Source organism: Pleurodeles waltl, chromosome 9, assembly GCF_031143425.1.
Source record: "Pleurodeles waltl isolate 20211129_DDA chromosome 9, aPleWal1.hap1.20221129, whole genome shotgun sequence".
Taxonomy (NCBI): Eukaryota; Metazoa; Chordata; class Amphibia; order Caudata; family Salamandridae; genus Pleurodeles; species Pleurodeles waltl.
This window is the reverse complement of record NC_090448.1, coordinates 153,087,519-153,102,994: the sequence shown is the minus strand read 5'-3', so window position 1 is coordinate 153,102,994 and position 15,476 is coordinate 153,087,519. Positions and strand designations below refer to the sequence as shown.

Here is a 15,476-nt window from a genome sequence, read left to right as displayed (position 1 = left end):
GAAGCAGAGTGTAAGAGATAACGAGGGAGATACATTAAGGAATAAGAAGAAAATACAAAAAGACATGCAAATTAAGAGGAAATTAGGGTGGCCAAAAAAGTGAGCCTCAGGAATGCAAAATAGCAAGACATTGCCCTATTTTTCCTTCATCTTAAAACAACTGTTTCCCACCAATCTCTCAACTCGATCACCTTCTGGAATCTGCATACACATTACTCTCCCAGTTTTCTAGTCACCGTGGAGTCAGGCTTTGTACAGAAATTAGGCTGAAGTAAGAACTCTATGTGCCTTCCTGATGTCATATCAAGGAATAGTGCTGTGCCCCACCATGAATCCTAACGCAAAAATGTGCTAAGGAACTTTCTGTCCCTTGAGCCATCATTCTGAAAAAGTAAGCCATTACAAATCTAACTAGTGTGCTTGCTTCACACACCATAGCAGCCTAGTAGTAGGAGCCAGGCTCCTACCTTTGTGAGCAAACCACCAGCCAGGTGACTGAAAGGGGAAGAAGCACTTCGCTTCTAAACTAAATTGCTAAAAGCACCCTTTCTGTGGGAGATAAGGCAAACAGCCAAGGATAACTTGTTTAGGATGCATAGATCCATGCCTCTCTTAGGTCACATTCCCTCATGTTCTTCTCTGAAAAGTGCATTTTAGAACAGAAAAAAATGATAGCAGTCATATTGGTAGTCATAATACTTTGCGGCACCGCATGGTGATGGGTACTGCCTTACCACTCAAACTCCTAATTTTTCATTGAGGTTTAACTGAAATACTTCACATTGGATTTACAATACTGTCTCTCTCCCATTCTTTCACATCATCGAGAAACCTGCACTATTTTCCCCACATTGAAATAGAATTGGGTAGGCAGCTGAGTGATAGTCAAATTCTTAGGGTTGAAGGAGAGTACAGTGCAATTTAGGATTTATTACAATAAGGCCACTGAAGATCTGTTGCCTGACAAGTGGACCAGAGTGGCTTGGGAGGGAGAAAGAGCACAGATGTAAATTGTTAAGTTTCTATTAGCATCAGACAGGATGCAGTGAAGCCACGTTTCATGAGTTTTGTCACTGGGGTATTTGGAAGGAGAGGCAGCCTGGTAAAAAAAAAAGTGACATATCCGTTGGTATAGTTGTTAAGCCTCTTCAGATATTTAAGGCACCCATGGCTTCATGGAGCAGGAATAAGGACACATATGTAATAGGATTCAACATTAGCTGTACTGGAGAAGTTCTTAAGAAAAACTTGCTTGGCTGAGGAAAAGAGAATAATTCTGGCTAGACTGAGAGAATTGAGCTGGACTGCTACAAGAGCTATAAAGCAGGAGGAGAATGGAAGGTTGGACGGTGACATCTGCCCAGCTAAGAAGGAGAGCGTTGGAGGTGAAATCTGAAGTCAGAAGCAAAATTGGTCTCATATACGCGTTTCATTGTCATTAAGGTAATATATTGATTAGATACAGTAAGCTGCTGTAAGTGAATAACTTATTTTATGAAACTTTGATTGATGCACACGATGATTAGAACACGATCCTATGGACCTAATCTATGTGTTACTTGAAAATAAGAGAACTAATAAAGACATTTTAAAAGGTGCTACACGTGAGGGGGTGTTTAGGGGGCCAGAGGGAGAGTACACCAGTACATGGACATTTGGCAAGTACTGGCACCCAAGCCTGGGCCCACAATTCCAGATTCCCTACCTCGAAAGTACCATGACTAAATGGAACATCAATCAACGACTAGATATTTCAGTATTTATTAGTCTACTATTATTCCAGTATGATCTCTAAATGCGTCAACAATAGGGCCAGCATTGCTCTTTGGGATTTTCACCCAGGGAACATCCCAGCTTCAGGTGGACCGTTTATACAGGACAGCTATCTTGCATTAAAAGTGTTAATTTGACAATGGAATGTCTTTTTGGCATGCTCTATTGATATTAATTGCTCTGGCCTCTTCTAGTAAGGAAATGGCTTGTGAGCTGCAATCTTGTGCACTGACTGTATTCCATCTTCACCTTATCCGCTACAAAACTAACTAGTCACCCATTACCACATCAAACCGACTGTCAAGTAGCACCCCATGAATATGATATCTCATAAACACAAGGTAACCCATTGTACCACTGAACAGACCTGTACTGCACATAGCAAGCATCACAGTATGAAGCCTATAAAAACCCTCACTAGTTGGTCAGCACACTCCTGAGGACTAATAGTGAGCGTAGGATTGCAGAGACAGGAAAAAGAATATTGAGAGATGTGACAGGGAGAGACCTCAAACAAACAAGCCAAATCAGACCAAACAAACTGTAGCAGGAATGGGAGGATGAGATCTAAGTTTCTGGGAAACACAGTGGGAAAAGAGACACAGGGAAATAAGGGATCTGAGGATACCAAGGCATGCAGAATATTGTTATTAATTATAGGAAGGGATAGTAGGCCCTAGTGAAGGGCTCAAGGAGGCAACTCAGTGGAAATGGCTAAGCGAGGTATGGATGCCTAGACAAGGAAAACATGTGATAGCAAATCACAACACTTCGTCTTTTATGAGTTACCACTCCACTCCCAAGATACCTTTATGTAAATGGAAATGTTTTCATGATTATTATAAAACAATTACAATAAATGTGATTATATGCGTGTATAATAATATAATCATAATTACTATTATAATTAAGTACACCAAGTAAAATTTATAAATTTGTTTAATTAATTTCTTTTTTCCAGAGCTGATGGAAAATTACGGCGCTGCATCATGAAGATGACTGAAACAAGCACATCCTGTCCCTCTGACCCCCAGGGTATAATTTACTTATGGCAAATGTCCAACATGGAGTTACGCCGACAAGCCTGCAGGATTACTCATCATGATAAAATGTGTTAGTGGCAGCTCAAGTAAGGAATCACTTTCCAAAGTTAGACATTGTGAGAAATGTGGAAAACAACATTGTTTTCCACGTATTTTACCATAGGAACTGCAGAAGTCTGTGTACTATGAAGAGAGATTTACAGACTATCAAGCGAAAAGATGGAGCAAGTGTCAGTAATGATGCTGAAATGAGTAAGTGCACGCGTAAACGCTTAAACAGAAGACCGTCATTAATCTCAAACGTGTATGCTGAACAATGTATATTTTGTGGAAAGATAAAATGTAGCAAAGGAACAGCAACATGTGAGAAAATCAATCAAGGATACAGACCTTAGAGATGACAAAAGGCTTCAAGAGTGTGCAACCATTAATTGTGATTCGAAGATCTTCGCAGTTTGTAATAGGGACATAGCGGCCGCAGAAGCCCATTATCACGAATCTTGTTATAGGAAATATACGAGGGTTAAAGCAAAGAAGGGAGCTCATGCATCTAGCATTTAAACAGATCATCGCTACAAAAATATGAGAGATGAAGAATATAATGAACTATTTCAATACATTAGAACTGTGATTATTCCTAACAAGGAGGTAATGTGTGATGACTCTCACTGAAAGGCTTGAAACTCTCATGACACTAAGAGGAATACAGGGAAAAGACAAATCAACCAAGAAGCATATTAGAAGAAAATTGGACTCTAAGTTCGGTGACAGCTCCCACATATTCCCAGACAACCAAGGAAAATTCATTTACAGTGCCTGATTACATCAAACGGTTCCTATTAGGATATCTGACTGGTGATCCAGAAAACAGAGCATTTCAAAAGGGTCGCCTTCCTTATGCAATTATTCAATCGGGACATTATATATGCAGTCACAAATGGCCAGCGGAAAACCAAGCAATTGTTGCTCCCATACGCTGTAAAATGCTTGGTAATGGGATTTCATACTCACACCTGGAAGAAAATGATACTGCCTTGTGTCTTCAGAAACCTGCTGACACCTTAAATGAGCAAATTGCTCTTCCAGCTGACATTCAGCCTCAGGTCTTCATAACTTAGCATGGGATAAAACTGATAGGCTGGAAAAGACTCTTACTGGTGAGGGGACAACTCATTGAGTCAACGGTATAGCTGTGCAGCCCAAGTTGTTTGGACCACAACCTTTTCAAACTCCTCTCCCGAGCACTGAGAAACAAAAGCAAAGAACATTGATCACCTCAAATACTGGAGAATTGTTCATATATGGTTCTGATGAATGAGTTGGGCCTCAGCCATTGATGACAAGTACCAAAGTCATGCCGGAACATTTTGCCCAATTGAAGCTTGCACAAAATAAGAACATAATCTGGGGTGCTACAAAACAAAAAGCGAGCCTCACACAGATATTATCAAGTTGGACTGGACTAAAGACCTAGTTAGAGTATCACAGGATTCCATTGGCAACTTCCACACCAGTAATGCCCTTGCAAGTGAGCTGACTACTGTATCTGAAATTTTGAAACAGTCAGAACTGATAAGGGGATCACTGCATTTGCCGAACATTGTAGTGGTCATGGACCAAGCTCTCTACACAAAAGCAACTGAAATTGTGTGGAAGCATAAAACAACATACGACAGAATCATGCTTCAAATGGGCACCTTTCACACCATTTGCAATGTCATGTCCATTCTTGGAAAACGCTTTCAAGAGGCTGGACTTCGCAACCTTTGCATTGAAGAAGACATGGTCGCAAAAGGATCAATTTCATCAGTAGTAGAAGGTCATATATACAATTGTGCAATTCCAGTACACAAGTGCGTGAATTAAGCTATGTTGACACTGGCTCTATTGGAATTCATCCCCTGGGTGGAGAAGTATTACGAAGAGAACATTCAGGTAATCCATTCCTTCATTGAGGATGTTTATGACTTTGCAAAACACTTATGACAACAGAGATTAGATGACGACCTCTTGCAGAATCTGCCTTTGCCTAAGTAAAACAGCTTTGGGATGTATTCCTGGAACATCTTTGTCATGACAATGGGGATTGTTCTGCATTTTGGACGTTGTATGTGGATATTGTTAAAAATGTCTTCCTGGCTCTGCTGCATGCTGATTGAGAAGGAAAGTGGCATATACATCTTACCACCATACGCTCTATGCTCCCATGGTGTTTTGCGTATGACAAGATGAACTACGCTATATATCTTCCTGAATACAATGTCCAAATTACATTACTTGCAATGAAACATCCAGAGATACACCACAACTTCATCAACGGATGCCTTTCAGTTCAACTGTCAGATGTTAATCTTTTTGGACGAATTCTGGTTGATGAAGTGATAGGAGGTAACAGTCAACAAAGACACACAGACTCCGGGTGGTATGGCAAGGATCAACCTCAAGGTGGGTGTTGTGAAAAGATATTATATGATGGCTGAACACAGAGGTACCTATTTGGGTCAGATAAGGGAAATGGTTTGTAACAACGGATCAGATCTTACATACGCAAACCTATAAAAGTCACAAATTGAAAAAGGCAAAGATGCTGCTACGAGAGCTGTTGGCTTTGTTCACAGCTGGATAAACCCATTTGTTGGGCCACATAATCTCATTAGTTTCCCACTGCAAAAAAGGCATTGCATGATATAGTATCGGACATAATGAAGGGGCATGAATTAGGTTAACAGTGCTATACAGACTCCAAACTTGAGAATAATCCACCTATTAAGAAGTTTCATGACGCAATGAAAGTGAACAAAACTAAAAACCTTCACAAACGTCAAAGAAGGAGGCAATGAACATCAATGACAAGGCAATCATCATGAAAGCAGACAAAGCGCTATTTGGATGAATCATTGTGACAGCACAGAATCTGAACCTTCAAATGGTGGATGTACTTGCTCATCCCTTAGGACTTTTACCATTGGCTTTCGTAACTCCAGAAGGTCTATTGTGAAAGACAAGCAAAGCTGTTTTAGCAACATACTTGCAGAAACATGTTGCTCCTGCTGAGGAAATACTTGGAAATTTAACCACGCTGGTTGATGGTACGGTTTTGGTTCAGAGAGCAAAATGAGAGGATTTAAACTTTGGTGAGGTGGCTATGACTGTCTTGTCCATGGCTTTGCGGGAACGAAAAAGAAGTCAAAGAACTGCTGTTGTGATTGATCCGTAAAATGAGACATCTATTAAGAACAGTGAAAGGACAACCAGAGGGGAAGAACTGCAGCACCAGTTATAGAGCATCACACCTTCCCAGAATGTCAGACAGTGGAGGAAATTCCTAAGCCACGTAATGAACACATCAACTCTCATCGGATTTCTTGTTAATGAAAGGAGGAAACCAGAGTATTTTGTAAAACTGGAGAATAAAAAACAGTTCGAACTGTGAAGATAAATGCTACAAAAACACATCTGGAGGGAGCCACAAAGTGCCCAATCTCAACAGTACACATGAAAAATCAGGTGGTTGTTTGTTGCTGCATGCTGTTAATGAGGATTATGAGGCAGTAATGATACCCTCTAATGAAACAGTTTATGATGTGTTTTGGATTCCATGACAGATTCATGGCTAAATTCTTTCTGAAATGTGGTATTAAAATAAGCATGTGAGTCCTTGACATTGGGAAAATAGCTTCAACTCTTGGTGAAAATGTTTGTCGAGCTATGATAGGTCTCGACATGTTTACAGAATGTGACATAAAAAGCACATTTGCGGGATATGGAAATGTAAGTGCATTCAAAATCCTATCTGCCAACAGACATACACATGAAACATTTTCACAGCTCAGAGATGAATGTGATCTCTCTGTAGAACTGATGGACAAATTGGAGCAATTCTCTTAGGTTCATCACATGAATGACTTGAAATGTCACCTATTCTGTGCACGGAAGGGTGAGATAGACAGTCATCAACTTCTACCTTGCACGGAAGTAACATGCCGAACGTGCAAATGATAAAGCCGCTATAAACAAAAGATTTCTTCGGTAGGAAGTTGGAAAAACACGAGGGAACAGAGCAATTAGTGGTGGACTAGATGGAGGGGCAGCCAGCACCTCAGGCTGTGTTAGATCTACTAGCTTGCAACTCCATTAGGAACTGCAAAATGCCAACATGTGTCTGCTGTCTAAATTACCTCAAGTGCACTGAAATGTGCAGACTTCCCGCCTGTGAAAATCAAACAGATGCAGAGAATGATGACACCTATTCAGAAGATGGCGATGAATGATACAATTGTGTTTATGGTCACCCATGATATTCATTGCCTATGTAAGATGTGACAACCATTATGATTTGAAATTGTAAGTGAAAATTAAGCATATAATCTATATCAATATATAAGTTTTATTAATGAAGTTTTATTGTTAATATTTTAAAGACTATAGTGTTATTATTACAATTAATAATCACAATTATTTAAAAATTATATTGAATGTAACCAATCTGGTGGAATTAGATGGGGAATGCAATTACAGCCTTTTCACAATAGAAAGGGAAGTTCCAACTTTAGAAAGCTAGGTTTATTCAGGAAGCAGTAGAACACAAACAAAAAATGAACCTTGTGGTTTACGTCTTTCCTGGGTCAGAAAGGGTCACTGAGGCCACACACATGCTGCAATAGTCGAACACTCTTCATACAAATCAGAGTTTGCGGTCTGCTGTTTGTTTTTAGGTCTTGCTACAGAGATCAGCCAAAAATTTCAGAGAAATATCTTTGGGCCAGCTTTCCGCTACACATAGGTTAGAAGAAAAAAAAAAAGTCACTCAAAGTTGGGATCTATCTAGGTGGGTATTGCCTCTTCACGGCTGTGCTGCTATTTGACCAAATGTAGGTTGTATTAGTGCAACCCATCAAGTGAATAATAGCAGCTAGTATGAAGCAGAATGCTATTTGTATTACGAACCATTCCCCAACATGGACAGTATTTGGTCTCCATAAGGGTTGAGAGCACTGGGGTAAATCGCTTAATTCCTGGTATTTCAAGGTGTCATGCATTACAGAGAATCTATTAAAAGCAACTAAGCAGTATTTTCCTGAGAATTAAACCTCGGTTGACTCCGCCCAGACCTTATGGGAGGCTGTAGGAAGTTGGCTCTGTATATACTGTTTCAAAGTAAGAAATAGTGTGCACAGAATCTAAGGGTTCCCCTTAGAGGTAAGATAGTGGCAAAAGTAGATAATTCTAATGCTCTATTTTGTGGTAGTGTGATCGAGCAGAAGGCTTATCAGAGGGTAGTGTTAAGCATTTGTTGTACACACAGGCAATAAATGAGGAACACACACTCAAAGACACTTCCAGGTCAATATATATTGAAAAATATATCTTTTCTTAGTTTATTTTAAGAACCACAGGTTCAAGATTTAACCTTAAACACCTTACATGTAAGGTACTTCACTTATATACTTTAGGGACTTTGAATGAAAGCAATATCATATACAGTCTATGTAAAAATGGCAATAAGCTATTTTCAAAGTGGACAAAGTGCAAAAATCAACAGTTCCTGGGGGAGGTAAGTAAGGGTTAGATTAGGAGGTAAAACACTTACAAGTCTCAGTTCTGGGGTATAGGCAGCCCACCGTTGGGGGTTCAAGGCAACCCCAAAGTTACCACACCAGCAGCTCAGGGCCGGTCAGGTGCAGAGGTCAAAGAGGTGCCCAAAACACATAGGCGCCTATGGAGAACAGGGGTGCTCTGGTTCCAGTCTGCCAGCAGGTAAGTACCTGTGTCCTCGGGGGGGGGGGGAGACCAGGGGGGTTTTGTAGAGCGCTGGGAGGGGGGGGGACAAGTAGGCACACAAAAAACTGGGGCGGCCGGGTGCAGTGTGCAAAGCAGGCGTCGGGTTTTAGGTAGGAAACAATGGAGGGACCGGGGGTCACTCTAGCGGTGAAGGCAGGCACGGGGTGGGCTTCTCAGGACAGCCACCACCTGGGCTAGGCAGAGGGTCACCTGGGGGTCACTCATGCGCTGAGGTTCGGTTCCTTCAGGTCCTGGTGGCTGCGGGTGCAGTGCTAGTTCCAGGCGTCAGGTCCCTTGTTACAGGCAGTTGTGCTCAGGGGGAGCCTTAGGATTCTCTTTGCAGGCGTCGCTGTGGGGGTTCAGGGGAGTCGTCTCTGGCTACTCACGGGCTCTCATTCGCCGGGGAGTCCTCCCTGTGGTGTTGGTTTTCTGCAGGTCGAGCCGGGGGCGTCGGGTGCAGAGTGTAGAGTCTCACGCTTCCGGCGGGAAACGTGAAGTCCTTGGAAGTTGCTTCTTTGTTGCAAAGAAGTTGCAGATTTTGAAAAGGGCTGCTGTTCACAGCAGTTTCTTGGTTCTGTAGTCTAGGGCAGTCCTCTGAGACTTCAGAGGTTGCTGGTCCCTGTCGGATGCTTCGCTGAAGCAGGTTTTTGAAGTTGGAGACAGGCCGGTAGGGCTGGGGCCAAAGCAGTTGTTGTCTTCCTCCTTCTCTGCAGGCATGTAGGTCAGCAGTCCTTCTCGTTTCTTCAGGTTACAGGAATCTGATTTCCTGGGATCTGGGGAGCCCCTACATACAGAATTTAGGGGGGTGTTTAGGTCTGGGAGGGCAGAAGCCAATGGCTACTGTCCGTGAAGGTGGCTACACCCACTTTGTGCCTCCTCCCTGTGGGGAGGGGGGCACATCCCTAATCCTATTGGGGGAATCCTTCAAACTCAAGATGGAGGACTTCTAAAGGCAGGGGACACCTCAGCTCAGGACACCTTAGGGGCTGTCCTGACTGGTGGGTGACGACTCCTTGTTTTTCGCATTATCTCCTCCAGCCTTGCCGCCAAAAGTGGGGGCAGTGGCCGGAGGGGCGGGCATCTCCACTAGCTGGGATGCCCTGGGGCGCTGTAACAAAAGGAGTGAGCCTTTAAGGCTCACCGCCAGGTGTTACAGTTCCTGCAGGGGGAGGTGAGAAGCACCTCCACCCAGTACAGGCTTTGTTCCTGGCCACAGAGTGACAAAGGCACTCTCCCCATGTGGCCAGCAACATGTCTGGTGTGTGGCAGGCTGGCAGAAACTGGTCAGCCTACACTAGAAGTCGGGTAGGTATTCAGGGGGCATCTGTAAGATGCCCTCTGGATGTATGTTACAATAAATTGCACACTGGCATCAGTGTGCATTTATTGTGCTGAGAAGTTTGATACCAAACTTCCAGTTTTCAGTATAGCCATTATGGAACTGTGGAGTTCGTGTTTGACAAACTCCCAGACCATATACTCTTATGGCTCCCCTGCACTTACGTCTAAGGTTTTGCTTAGACACTGTAGGGGAATAGTGCTCATGCACATATTCCCTCCCCTGTGGTACAGTGCACCCTGCCTTAGGACTGTAAGGCCTGCTACAGGGGTGACTTACCTATGCCACAGGCAGTGTGAAGTTGGCATGGCACTCTGAGGGGAGTGCCATATCAACTTAGTCATTTTAGAAAGACTATAAGGTGATATATTGAATACTAGAAAGGACAGTCTCATAGTAGAGGCCCGACCCCCTTTTTTTTTTTTTTTTTTTGCCGTAGCGTATGGACAGACTATTCTAATTTTCTCTCACTAGCCTAGGGTGCTATGACAAGGCAGCTTGCTAAGGAAGAAGTGGGACAAAGGGTGGGGGAGGGACGTGGCCCCGGGTCGTCCAGGCGGGAGGTCTCCAGGTGTGGGCCACTGAAGGGAGGGGGGGAGGCATGGATATCAGGATCTGTTTTAGTCAATGTAAAGGATCGTCACGATTGATGAGGGTATTTTTCTCCAGATTTAGGGAGGCTACAGGCACACTAGCTCAAAATTTAATGAAATGACACAATCGCTTTTGCCATTAAGGTTCCCATCCTGGAATATTAATGGATTACACAATCATAGGAAAAAGTACGCTATTGAAAAGAGGGTAATTGATCTTCATCCCTCAGTTATATTTCTTCAAGAAACCCATATTCCATTTCATAAAGTTTCAGGTTTTCAAATGTTTAAAAAAATGGCTGATTTTAAAGTACTTGCGGCAGCCTCAGCGGCTCATAGAGGGGTGGCATTTTTCTTTAGCTAAAACCCTGAATGCACAACCGCTGGACTTTCTCTCCGACCCTGAAGGGCGTTGGTGCTGGGTTCAGTGTACAGTTGCAATGGAGAGATTCATTTTTGTTAGTTTTCATGCCCCTCTGACGGATGATCCGGCCACGTATATAGACTTGTTTCACTCCCTTTTACAGCTGACAGGGAAAATTATTATTGGGGGGGGATTTCAACTTTCTTCAGGACCCAGCTCTAGACACTACCGTAAAAGGTAAGAGAAAGTATAAACCTAAAGTAGCAAAGACGTTTTGAGATTATGTTAAGGAGCTGGCACTTTGTGATCCTTGGAGGACAAACACCCCCGACGTGAGGGAATATACCTGTATCTCTTCACGGTATAAAAGCTCCTCGCGTATAGATTGTTTTTTTTTTATCTCTGAAAGATTGTGCTATCGATCTCAATCCGTCCAGCATTCTGGTCTTTCCGACCATACCCTTCTGCTGCTGGAAATTTCACTCCACTCTACAATTAAACTACCGCAGATTAGAAGGTGGATTTTTAATCTCCGCCTTTTAGCAGAAGAAGGGTGGATACAAACTTCACAGGTTGAAATAAGGGATTTTTTTCAACGCAATCAGGGGTCTTCAACCCCAGCAATAGTCTGCGATGCATTTAAGGCCTACTTCAGGGGCTGGGTAATCGTTAAAGAGGTAGCTGATAAACGGGCTCTGAAACAACAAACTGCGGTATTGGAAGATGTAGTTTACAAGTGTTTAGTCTCATATTTGAATGCCCCTTCGGATATTAATAGGAAGGCTTTCGAAGCTGCCAAGAAAGCTTTGGCGGTAGTTTTAAAAAAAAAAAAGTTGATATAGAATATGGATCTTATAAACAGAAAAGTTATGAAGAAAGCAATTTTACTGGAAAATTCTTGGCATGGCAAGCTAGAGATCGTATCGCTGGCAATGCTATACACGCTTTAAGATGCCCGATTACTGGGGTTAGGCGCACTGATCCTCGAGACCTTGACCAAATCATGCTGGGGCATTATAAACAAATCTATAGTGACGCGTCAGTTATAGATTTCAGGACCATTGAGATGTTCCTGTCGGACCTTAATATTCCTTCTCTTTCAGATGAGGACCGTAGGAAATTGTCTCAACCATTTACAAAGCCGGAACTTCTAGACGTAGTTAAGGATCTCCCCACAGGGAAAACCTGCGGTCCGGATGGCTTCCCGGCTGAGTTCTATAAGACTTTCATAAATGCATTTGCTGAGGAGTTCTTAGCCCTTTTAAATGGTTTATTACAGGGCGAGGAAATCCCCAGAACTTGGTACACAGGGAATGTGGTTAGCTTCCCTAAGAAAAATAAAGATAGGGAGGATCCAAATGCTTACCGTCCAATTTCATTGTTAAACACAGACTATAAAATAATGACAAAACTATTGGCTAATAGGCTCAATGGGGTAATTAATAAATTGGTGCATCCCGATCAAAGCAAGCTGAGAGAGTATTTTATGGTATATATCATGCAATGATGACATACAGAACATGTAACAGCCCAGAATCAGAAAGTGCGTAGAAGGGATAGTAAGAGCACACAGAACAACTTGGGGACATCATGTGGAGAGCACGGGATAGGGGATGGGTATGCAGATGCAAATGAGCACAGGGTCAGAGGACAAGATGCAAAAAAGATATGGGACAAGTTGTCAAAGCATAGAGCAATGACCATCACATGACGGAGAGAGTACATGCAATAGCATGTTATCAGTAGCACAGAATTAGAATGAGTCGTCGAAGAATGGAAGAAAACAGGGTTTAAAGAACAGGATGAGAATTCGCAGGATGGAAAAGAGCAACGGGTAAGGGCATGCACTGAGAACGCACTTAACGAAAGGTTGTTGGATAAAGGAGCAAGAAGAATGGGGCAGTGGGCACTACGTAATGAAGAATCAGATAATGTGAGAGAAGAGGATGATGCGACATAGGATGGAAGAGGCCTGGATGATAAAGAGTACAGGATGGCTGACAGCGCAAGACAAAAGGGCACACACATTTAGGCATGGGAATAAGAAATAGAATAGAGCAGGAGATGGTATAGAATAGGATGGGAGAGAGAACAGTATACGACTGTAGTCAAAGAAATAGAGAACAATGCATGAAAGATAACACAGTGTTAAGGCACTGGACCCAATCCTATTTGGATTGGCAACTATAAGGGGAAAAAAAGCAGACCCATCATTTTGTAGGTGTACACATGTAAAATGACATGGCTGGCCACATCAAGTCTGTTTTTTTTTTTTTTTTTTAATTTAGCCTAAGGCGAGACCTGTTTGCTTTTCCAATGGTTATTTTGACGTTGGAAACACACCTAATGTGGCTTCCATACCTAAAAAACATATAGGCCCTCATTATGACCCTGGCGGACGGCGGTATTTTGGAGACAGGTAATGCCAACAGGCTGGTGGTACCTCTCCCCAAAATATGACATTCCGCCAATGTACCACTCCGTCTTCCAGGGCGGTACCATTCGTAGGGCTGGAGACTTCAGTCTCCAGCCAAGCGGCTGTCACTGTCCCACCTGCAGGAGTATGACCCAGCCTACCGCTATTGTTTTCGTGGCTTTCTTACTGCCACGAAAACCACGGCGGCAGGCACTATCAGTGCCAGGGAATTCCTTCCCTGACTCTGATAAGGGTCTGCCCTGTCCCCTCCCCCACTCACCCCCACGACACACATGCACATTCACACACCAACATAGACACGCATACACACACTCATACCCACATTCACCCATGCATGCATTCACACACACATTGACATACATACAAGCACCCACGCATTCACACAACATACACACACACACTCACAACCATGCACGCACTTTACATGCCACACACCTGCATGCACACACAAACAACACCCACCACCCCTGTTGGAGCACTCAACTTACCTGCTTGCAGGGGGTCCTCCGGCAGGAGACGGGACGTGGCGTCCGCCAACAGAAAACCGCCAGGCCGTATCATAGGTCATGATACAGTCTGCGGCGGTCTACTGGCGTGGCGCTGCTGCTGGCAGCAGCACCACCTTACCGCCACAATGGCTGCAGCCGGAATTCTGCCAGCTTTCTGGCGGAATTCCGGCTACAGTCATAATATGACAGATGGTAGGTAGTCGCAGCGACTGTGTTTTGGCTGCAGTCGCAGCGGCAGTAGGCGGTCATTACCGCCAATGACATAATGAAGGCCATAGTGTTTTAAAAATTGTTTATAACCGGTTATACCCGATTTGTGGGTCCCTGTCTGAAAGGGTAGAAAGAACTTTAATAACAATTGTAAGCTTTATTTGCTTTAGTGTGACGGTAATAGGTTAACATCATGTCTCTGTGTTACTGGAGACAACTGGCCTTCAAAATCTCAATGCAATAATTAAGATTTACAACCTTAACTGTCTCCAAATTAATCTTTTCTAACTATTTGCGAAAAGGTAGCTTTGGACAGTAAGCACGTCCTTAGTTGAGCGAGGGATACCTTTGAGCAAATCTCTTATTAGCTGGAGCCTAACCGTATAAGAAACAGAGCGACTGTAATATACTGCCTCCAGCACTGCTTCCCTGATGTAATGCTCATATGTTTGTGAGCATGCGTTCAATCAGTATTTCCATCAGCATTACGATTTTCAATGTCGTATACAAGAATTACGACGCAGAAAATGAATGCCTACATGCACTGACAGGCTCGCTATCGCCGTCATTTCCTAGAACTCACTCGAAAGTAAAAATCCGCCATCTACTATCACAGATAACACAACACATTTGTTGGTGCACTTCATACCACTATCAGGTCGTCTAAACGCGTTACTACTTCGGCAACATACTGTAGGTGGCCTGGTCTATATTATCCACTGTCGTCACAATTTCCAAATAATGAGCCACGGTACTCGCACTGATGATATAACCACCACGACAAAGACTTAGTAATGGCAATAACCCGAGCCAAAAGCGATAAGAAACGCGCGTGCCTGCCAAGCTCCGTGGCTCACTTACCCTAGATTCATGCTGCTGCTCCTGTCAAGGATCCCCGAGTACCTTAATAGGGGAAGTCTCTTCCCATGACATCCAGACCAAGCTCAGCTTGTCCCAGCTGCAGCGCGCACTTCCTGGAGTCATACTGTATACCTTGGTTGCTGCCACTGCTTAATGAGCCATCGCGCCACAGGCGCTCCTCTTGGCCAATCAGCGAGCTTCTTGCTTCGAAGCCGCGTTTATATTCACTAGACTAGACTAACGGCGGGTATGTGGCAGTTTGCTAAAAGCGCAGCTAAATGCTCCTCGGTCAGGTTTGATGTGGCTTTTTTGCAGTGCACACTTTTCCGAACCGAAGCAGCAGCTCAACAAAAGCTTGAAAAAGGCAAATTATTCCTAGATAAGCTGATACATCTAGCAAGAGCTATCCTATTTTCCCGGAGTATCGAAAACAAAATTGGAATTGTTTAAATCGTTTTTTAAAAAAACTGGTTTTATTTCTGTTCTCACAAAACTGTTGCTTACTGATTTCTTACATGATAAACACCTTTTGAATCACTTCCTCGTATGCTTTTATTTCAGATTCA

At 43.2% G+C, this 15,476-nt stretch overlaps 1 protein-coding gene across 2 annotated transcripts in view; it reads right to left on the bottom strand.

Moving 5' to 3' along the window:
- The window catches only part of CCDC66 (coiled-coil domain containing 66), a 236,185-nt gene extending 221,130 nt beyond the window's left edge, over positions 1 to 15,055 (bottom strand). For both annotated transcript variants that reach the window (XM_069206457.1, XM_069206458.1), the window contains exon 1: positions 14,911 to 15,055. In XM_069206457.1, the coding sequence (XP_069062558.1) occupies positions 14,911 to 14,921 (11 nt within the window). In that variant the 5' untranslated portion in view covers positions 14,922 to 15,055. The remainder of the gene's footprint in view (positions 1 to 14,910) is intronic.
- Between the last annotated feature and the right edge of the window lie 421 nt (positions 15,056 to 15,476).